General features: G+C 34.0%; 2 protein-coding genes across 4 annotated transcripts; one reads left to right on the plus strand and one right to left on the minus strand.

Moving 5' to 3' along the window:
* The first annotated feature begins 1,978 nt into the window (after positions 1 to 1,978).
* LOC105777223 (protein FAR-RED ELONGATED HYPOCOTYL 3) lies at positions 1,979 to 5,685 on the plus strand. 3 transcript variants are annotated; one of them, XM_012600356.2, is made up of 4 exons: positions 1,979 to 2,131; positions 2,772 to 3,325; positions 4,386 to 4,592; positions 5,432 to 5,685. In XM_012600356.2, the coding sequence occupies exons 2-3, from the start codon at positions 2,777 to 2,779 to the stop codon at positions 4,578 to 4,580; spliced, it is 744 nt and encodes a 247-aa protein (XP_012455810.1). In that variant the 5' UTR covers positions 1,979 to 2,131; positions 2,772 to 2,776; the 3' UTR covers positions 4,581 to 4,592; positions 5,432 to 5,685. The 3 variants fall into 3 exon arrangements, with proteins under 3 accessions (XP_012455810.1, XP_012455809.1, XP_012455807.1); XM_012600355.2 differs by lacking the exon at positions 5,432 to 5,685 and adding an exon at positions 4,732 to 4,900; XM_012600353.2 differs by lacking the exon at positions 5,432 to 5,685 and having other exon boundaries at positions 4,386 to 4,900.
* Positions 5,686 to 6,411: 726 nt separating this feature from the next.
* Positions 6,412 to 7,434, minus strand: LOC105777224 (calmodulin-like protein 7). The gene has a single exon (XM_012600358.2). It carries the CDS (start codon positions 7,355 to 7,357, stop codon positions 6,707 to 6,709), a length of 651 nt encoding a protein of 216 aa, XP_012455812.1. The 5' UTR covers positions 7,358 to 7,434; the 3' UTR covers positions 6,412 to 6,706.
* Positions 7,435 to 8,227: the final 793 nt, after the last annotated feature.

An 8,227-nucleotide genomic window follows, 5' to 3' on the forward strand; every position in this document is an offset into this window, starting at 1 on the left:
TCTTTATAAATTGATAAACTTGTATAAGTTTATGTATCCAAAATTGAGAGCACTAAATATGTTCAAGTGAGGAACTTTTCTATGAGTGCATATTGATAGTAAAACCTTTTGTATTGTGATTTTACTTGATGAATTTATAGAGGTGAATTTAGTGGTGAGAGTATCAACGATCTTCAAGGTGCAAGGGTGAGTGCATATTGATAGTAATACATTTTCTATGAGTGTGCATTGATAGTAAAACCTTTGTATGAGTGCATATTGATAGTAAAACCTTTTGTGTTGTGGTTTTACTTGCTAAATTCATAGGAGAGAACTTAGTAGTGAGAGTATTAATGATCTTCAAGGTGCAAGGGTGAGTGCATATTGATAGTAAAACCTTTTGTGTTGTGATTTTACTTGTTGAATTCATAGGGGTGAATTTAGTGGTGAAAGTTTTAATGATTTTCAAGGTGCAAGGGTGAGGAAAATTATCATCGGGGTGTATGATAGATTAAGTTCATTTGTTGTAATTGTTGAAGAATAAATATTTCTCGCTAAGCTAGGCTTTATAGATGTAGAGAAATTGAATTGTATAAACAATTCATGTGTATTCCATTTGTTTTATATTTCCAAATTTGGTGTCAAATAAGTGCCCACTTCCCTATCACTCATTCTATGCAGTTTGTGTAGTTTGCTAGCAACAGTTTTAAAATTTCAATTGGTATCAGAGCCTCCCACTTAAAGTAGCTAGTGGAGATATGTAATGTGGCTAGATTCAAACTATAGAAGGTTATTCTACTTCAAGGCCCCCTATGCTTGAGATTGGCAATTATGCATATTAAAAAGCATGCATTAGGTCCATTGATGAGAATGCATGGTGAGTTGTGCTGACTAGATGGAAGCCACCTATGATTGATTCTGAGAATGGGAGAGGAACAAAGCATGAAGCACAATGGACCATTGTAGAAGAAAAGTCTACAAATGCAAACTCTAAAGCATTATATGTTATCTTTTGTGGAGTTTGTCTACAGGAATTCAAGAGAATTGCAAAATGCACTATGGCTAAGTCAGCCTGGGATAAATAGGAGATTGATAATGAAGGTGCCTCCACTGTTAAACAATCAAAGATGCAAATGCTAACATCCAGGTTTGAAAGCATTAGAATGCAAGAAATAAAACCATTTGAGAGTTTTATGCAACACTATGTGATCTGTCAAACCAGATATTTGCTTTAGGTGAAAAATATCAAATATCAAACTAGTTAGGAAAGTGCTGAGATCTCTTCTTGAAAAATTCATGTAAAATAAAAAAAAAATGTTTTGGTTCAAATGGTAAATGAAAATGATTTATATGCATGGTAGCCTTGGTTCAAATCTCATTGTGGATAAATTTTAATTGATTTATAAAAATATAAAAGACAAAAGCACCCACATAATCATATAATTTACTTGGAAAATAATTTTTTTTTGGTAATTTGTTGGGACTGGATGAGTGACACCAACACAATAAAAGGTCTAACAAATAGTAAGTACAGATATACAAATATATAAACATTTATATAACAAATATATTTATTAAACTTTCATATAAAATTTAAAAATTACTTTAATTTAAATGGTAAATGAAAATGTTTTATATGTTTGGTGCCTTTGGTTCAATTTTTATTATGGGAGAATTTTATTGATTTATAAAATATAAAAATACAAAAAGCCTACATAATCATATATCTTATTTGGAAAATAAAATTAATTTTTTATAATTTTCTAATTGGGTTAGGATTCGAGTGATAGATGACACCAATTCAATAAAAGTGTGAGGGATTATTTACATTTTAGATTTTTAAATATTTTATAGTTTTTTCAACTTTGTTTTTTAAATTCAATCTATTAGAGTTGTGTTTTATCGTACATGATTGTCATTATTTGCTGCTTAGCAAAACCATAGGAGTAAATTAGGGACTATTTCATCTAATTTAAAAAATAACAGGAACTTACGAGCAATTTACACCGATTTAACCCAAAATTTTCTTGCGTATAAACTCTCTGTTTTTTCTTTTTCTCGAGAAAATTTGTCCCTGTTTGGGAACAGAAACTCCAAACTTGTCCCTGTTTGAAGACCAAAAAAGGAAAACATATTTCAAAGATAAAAAAAAGTAAGTTCTAGTCCGAATTGCCAGCTTCTTTTCTTCTCTCTCTTAGTTTCTGGGTTTTACTAGTTAATGGCAATTACTGATTCATTTAACTCTGAACTTCTCTTTGGCTACATTTTTATGGTTGGGAAACTTAGATAGGATGTTTTTGAGTAATTTAAGAACTGGGTTTGTTTTTGATTAGCAATGTACAAAGTACAAAACAAAAAGATGAAAAAAAGGGGGAGTATTTGTTATGAGTTAAGAAATAATTTCCCTGTTTGGAAAAGAAGAAAGAAACAATTTTCCTGATTGGCATAACTTTTAGCTGTATAAAAGAGCAAAATTTGAGGTCTTGAACTAGGCTTTTCCTATTAATACCATTGATGATTTATGAAGTTTCTTAAAATAAAATGATGTTGGAAATATAATTTGGGTGTGGCTTTTACTTTCCCTTCTGTTTTTGGTTATATAATTTGCTTGATCCCAATTATATTTTTTGAAAGAGCATGGTTGAATGGAATTAGATTTTATATATATACATATATATATATATATATATCTTGATGAACTAAACAGCAACTTATGCGAAAATATTTGAACTGGTAAGATACTGTGTAGTTGAGGAATTAGATAATATTGTTACTGTCTTTCTTGTTAGCAGGAATAATGGCAGGGACTGCTGGTCCACATGAATTTTCGGATACTGATAGAAGCTCCGAGGATGAAACTGCAGTTAACATGGCCAAATACGAAGGGATCAGACAAGAACTGTTGCAGGAACAAAATATAATGGATAATGAGTTCATTTCATCAGAACAAGCTAATGAGGCTTTTGGTTTGGGGAATTTGGAGCCATACACTGGGATGACTTTTCAATCCCTGGATGATGCAAGAGATTTTTATTTTGAATATGCCAGGCGCACTGGCTTCAGCATACGAACAAATCGGATTCGACACTCACTAAAGAACATGGCTATAATTGGCCGGGATTTTGTGTGTTCCAGGGAAGGTTTTCGTGCGGCAAAGCATGCACATAGAAAAGACAGGGTTCTTCCTCCAAGGCCAGTTACAAGAGAAGGGTGCAAAGCAATGATAAGGTTGGCTGCTAGGGATGGAGGTAAATGGGTTGTTACCAAATTTGTACACGAGCATAGCCACAAGTTAATGGACCGCAAATTTCCCGGAGAGCTGCCAACTGTAAACATGCTAAGTGAGGTAAGTCTTAGATGCTTGAAAGTAGTCTACCGGGTTGATGTAACTCATTGTCATCATAATAAGGCTTTAGATCTTGGTGTGGAACTAAATTATAGACTCTCAGAAGGGTCTGATATTAAATCAACATTTCATTGCCCTTGTTATCACTAATTTCAATTCCCTGAAACATATTGAGCAGTTTAGCCAGGTAAGAACAAGATGCTCTGAGAAGATTGTGATGGCTATGTTGTTTGTCCAGTAAAGGTGTTCTTTAATGTTCATATACATTGAGCAGTGCCGAGTGGAGTATGCAAACTGTATAAATTCTGAAAATGTGCTTGTATGCTAGTCTGGTGTTGAATCTCATTCTCAATCTTTTTCCATTTCCGTTTATGCATTACATTTGGATCCAAAATTTCCTTGGCAGTTCTTGCTAGAAATTGAAAGAATAAAATACCTATGGGTATGTGATGTTTGGTAACTTACCTAGGTTTTGATGCATTTGCTTGTACTTAATTATGTTATCAAATAATTCTATGGGAAGATCATACTAGAAATGGGAGATCCTTTTGCCTGCAAAGTAGCTTCTAAGAGTTCGAGAAGCATGGGAAACAAGGATGACACTATAGTAGTGGCTTAAGTCAAGCAATAGGACCAATTTAAACAATTTGAGGCTTCGAGTTAGAGTAAATACAAATATTGTGACCTCAATACTATGTTACATTGTTACTATGAATATTTTTCATCCAAAGATGTTCAGTTGACTATTTAGGTCTTCTTCTATAACTTTTATCATGCCATACACAGCTTTTTATTTGACATGTTTGTTCATCACCAAGTTGTCAACCCTATGCATGTACTTCCCACGAGTGTGAACTTAGCGAATTATATGCTTGACTGCATGCAACCATTGTACTAACTTGATTCTTAATTTTTCAGTGAATTTCTTGTTTCTAAATGAGAATAATAATACCTTCTGTCTATCAGTATTTTCTTGTTTTAAATGAGGAAATTTTTCTGGTTGAAAATCATGCATATGATGCTCCTTGACTGTAAGATACTTACATTGATGCTATTGCAGGAAGAGAAGGATAAGAAAATACAGGATCTATACAATGAGCTACATCGGGAAAGAGCACGGTCTGCGACATTTCAACAACAACTGCATATGATTCTCAAAGATCTTGAAGAACATGCTGAATTCATGTCGATTAGAGTTGAAGACATAGTTGACAGCCTGAAAAGGGTTGAACTCAATGATTCTAGCTTTAACTAGCCATGACAACGAGTAAGTTTTTCATGGGATAGGCCATAACTAGACATAATTTCAGATTGGTAGGACACTGGTAAATTCAGTCATTGGGTTTCATCATTCTAACTGTTCTGAGGCTGACATTGTAATTCATTAACATAACATTGTATCTTAGGAACCACCATGATAGAAGAAAGATGTGCTGGGGATTCCTCAGGTATTCCCTTCTCAAGGTGTTCAGTTCTGTTCAAACAAGTGAATATGATAAAAATGATTGTAACCAAGGAGCTGTAGGAGGTTTGAGCTCAACCTGATATTGAAGGGTCGTAGTTCGGTTGGTCGAACTCAGTTGAGTTTTACTTTTAAAGCTCAACAACAAATTGCCATAAAAATCGAATAGCTGAAGCTCATTTGATTAGGCCAATTAGGTTTGTTTCCCAATAAGCTTCATTCTTGTGTGCGACCTTAAACTCGATTATTTATACTCGTGTTTGAGTTTGAATTGAGCTTTTGAATACTAATTTAGAGAAAGAAAAAAGAAAAACTTGATTAGGATCACAAGCTACTTGAGGCAAGCATTTCAACTTGCTTGATAGCTCAAGCTTAAGTTCAACTCGACAATAATAGAATTGAATTTGGCTTTTTGAGTTGAACCTTGGCGCAATAGCATTGTTGCATATTAATTTCCTTGAACTTCAGTGATGAGTCCTTGATATTGGCTGAAGACCACCTCCTTTCGACACGACATGATTCAATACACGGATTACTAGATTGACCTATTACCCCAAACTTCTTATGCCCTCTCATAAGCATTGAGATAATTATAGTTAGAAAATTTCTCAAACATGGAAGATAATTCAGTATTTGTTTACCAGTGGAGATGGACCTTGAACAGGGTGGAAGAGTCTGTCATTTGAAGCACATCAAAGCTGAATCTACCCGCAAGTTTGGAATTTGAGCAGAGGTCAAATGTATGAACATGTTCTAGAAGTAGCCACTTATTCTTTCACGTTCTTCTTTTAGAATTTGACCAGCGAATGAGGGAAAGGTTGAATCTGGAATTCTCAACGTTGTAGTAGTCAATGCTTGATTTGAGAGAATACCCAGCACTATTAATAGTAGTTTTGCATTATGCTGTTGTTATACAACTTGCACCATAAACATAAACAAGATACCAAAATTCAACTAGCTGGTCTTGTGGGATCGTTCAAGTCTTTATTGACATCAGGTCTTACGTTCAAATTTGGACAATCCCTTCTTTTATCTCTTAAAATAAATCATGATGCTGAAAGAACTAATTAAAATACAACCTAAAATATCATCAAATTATCAATGTCAATTTTTTGAAGCATATAACATTAGATGTTGCATTTGTGTTCATATGTGGATGCTGTCTAGGATTGAAAATGAAAAGGAAAATCTAATTAAAAGACAAAAATCCACTAAAATAAGAAATCCCTAATCCACATCTAAAATTCCCAATAACAACAAAAACCAATCTTAAAACCAAAAACATGCACAAAATATTATAAAATTGGTGGATTATCTCAAATTTTGGATTTTAAGAGTTGTAGAAGAAGATTTTAGAGTGGGTTTAGGGTTGAAGAAGAAAGATTTGGGGGCATTTATTTTATTTTCCCTTTAAAGTTTTTGTTTCGACTTAAATTTTGTAACCCACAAATAAAGTTGGGGCGTATGTCCAAAAAAGTTGGATTCTTGACTAATTCACAAAGGTAATACAATTAAAATTGGAATTTATTTTTATAATAATTTATTTTGAAGTACGTGGGGATGAAAGGGTATGGATATTTGTAGGAAACACTTGGAGACAAATAAGCAGATCACAAGGGAAAAAGAGGAATAAAAAGAAATTCAGATTAGAAAAAATAAAGACAATGGGGAAATTCAGAAACAGAAACAATAAAACCACCAAAATCCCAAACCAATCTTACAATCCCGAAAAAATAAACCCAAATAAAATGGAATGAAAAACACCATACTGCTATCAATCTTTGGTGATTAAAAATTCTTCTCCCATTCCTCCCATTGCATCCTCTCCCTTTCTTAAGTTATGGTTCCATTTTCCAACAGATGTAATGCAGCCCCAAGATCTTACAAGCTTATCTACAAATCCAATATAGACGGAATGTTTATGCCATGGCAGTAAAGCCACCTCCTTTCATCATTTGCTTGAATTCCATAAAGTTAACCCTACCGTCACCGTCTACATCCACCTTCGTTATCATCCTTTTACAATCTTCGATCCCTTTCCCTTGCTTAATCCCAAGCGATTCCAAAACGGACCTCAACTCCTCTACGGAAATGTATCCGTCACCGTTTTGATCGAAAACATTGAAAGCCTCCTTCATATCTTCTTCTTCATCCTTATTATCCATAATGGATCGGTACAGCTCACTGAACTCGTCGATATCGATGCACTTATCGCCGTTGACATCAATCTTTTCGATCATTTGGGTTAATTCAGGATCAGGGATGCAGATACCCATATTCTCCAACGAATCGTTCAACTCTTTCTTGGAGATGGTCCCATCTCCGTTCTTGTCGAACAGTTGGAACACCCTCTTCAACTCAGCAGCGTCCATTCTTTTTAGAGGACAGCGAGGGGAGACCGATGCCAATGCAACTGCCGGAGATGGGTTCTTTTCGGTTTCACCTCCGACAGAAACAAAGGGGGTGGTGGTAGTACAAGAAGGAGAGAGGAAAGATTTGAGCTTTCTGGGGACCAAATAGTCGAGAAGGAGATTGTATAGCAAGAAAATCCGAAAGAGAAAAGTGGGCATTGAAAGGGGGGAAACGAATATTTGTGCGGTGGAAAGCAAATTTGGGAGAAAAAATAGTTGAGGAGTTAGCGTATTTAGAGGATGGTTAGGCCGGCGTGACGCGTTTTGTTGAATTAAATAATTGGACCGTTGATAACGGATCTTTAGAGAAATGGGAAATTTTAAAGGAGGGGACCGTTGCCTTCTTCTTCTTTACTCTACTTTACTTCCTCAACGGATGTTTACGCGTGTTTGGTGATGAGCGGACTTGGTTTTCTTTAAGACTCAATTTTACTACAACTACTCCACTCTGCCTCCATTTCTTTTATACACCGATTTATGCTCTTTCCAAAACAATCACCCAATACTCCCTTATTAATACAAAATCCCAACCTCTATGCTATATCAAATAAAATTTGTAGCATTAAGACTTCTTTGATCACGGTATATTGTTAGCATTAAGAAATGAAATAATCGTGAATCTCGAATAGTTGACCAAGTTGTCAAAGTTGCTAAACCTATCAATAAAATGAGACATTCATTCTCATCTTGCCTTGTCCCATCTCAATGTGATTTTTGCTAATTGTTTTAAATATTTTCAATCTTTTATTTAAACATAATTTTCAAAAAAAAAAAAACATAAGGGATTTTTCTATAAAGCATTTCTATATTTGGTTAAAATATGTTATAAGTCCATGTACACTTCAATTTTTCTATATTTAGTCTCTATATTTTATTTCCAAAATTTAATGTATTTACTTTTCAATTTTAAAATTCAAGTCTAACTGTTAACCTTGTTTTTTGTTTTTGGGTAGAAAGACATTGCAGATATTATATGTTATATTTTTTGTTGTCATGTTTTATTATTCTGTATTATTATATATTGAACTT

Source organism: Gossypium raimondii, chromosome 10, assembly GCF_025698545.1.
Source record: "Gossypium raimondii isolate GPD5lz chromosome 10, ASM2569854v1, whole genome shotgun sequence".
Classification (NCBI taxonomy): domain Eukaryota; kingdom Viridiplantae; phylum Streptophyta; class Magnoliopsida; order Malvales; family Malvaceae; genus Gossypium; species Gossypium raimondii.

Bases quoted from the DNA above. Each gene is read 5' to 3' on its own strand.
- LOC105777223 (XM_012600356.2), top strand. From the start codon at position 2,777: ATGGCAGGGACTGCTGGTCCACATGAATTTTCGGATACTGATAGAAGC. The intron at 3,326-4,385 runs GTAAGTCTTAGA...ATGCTATTGCAG, and splicing joins CTGTAAACATGCTAAGTGAG to GAAGAGAAGGATAAGAAAAT.
- LOC105777224 (XM_012600358.2), bottom strand. From the start codon at position 7,357: ATGCCCACTTTTCTCTTTCGGATTTTCTTGCTATACAATCTCCTTCTC.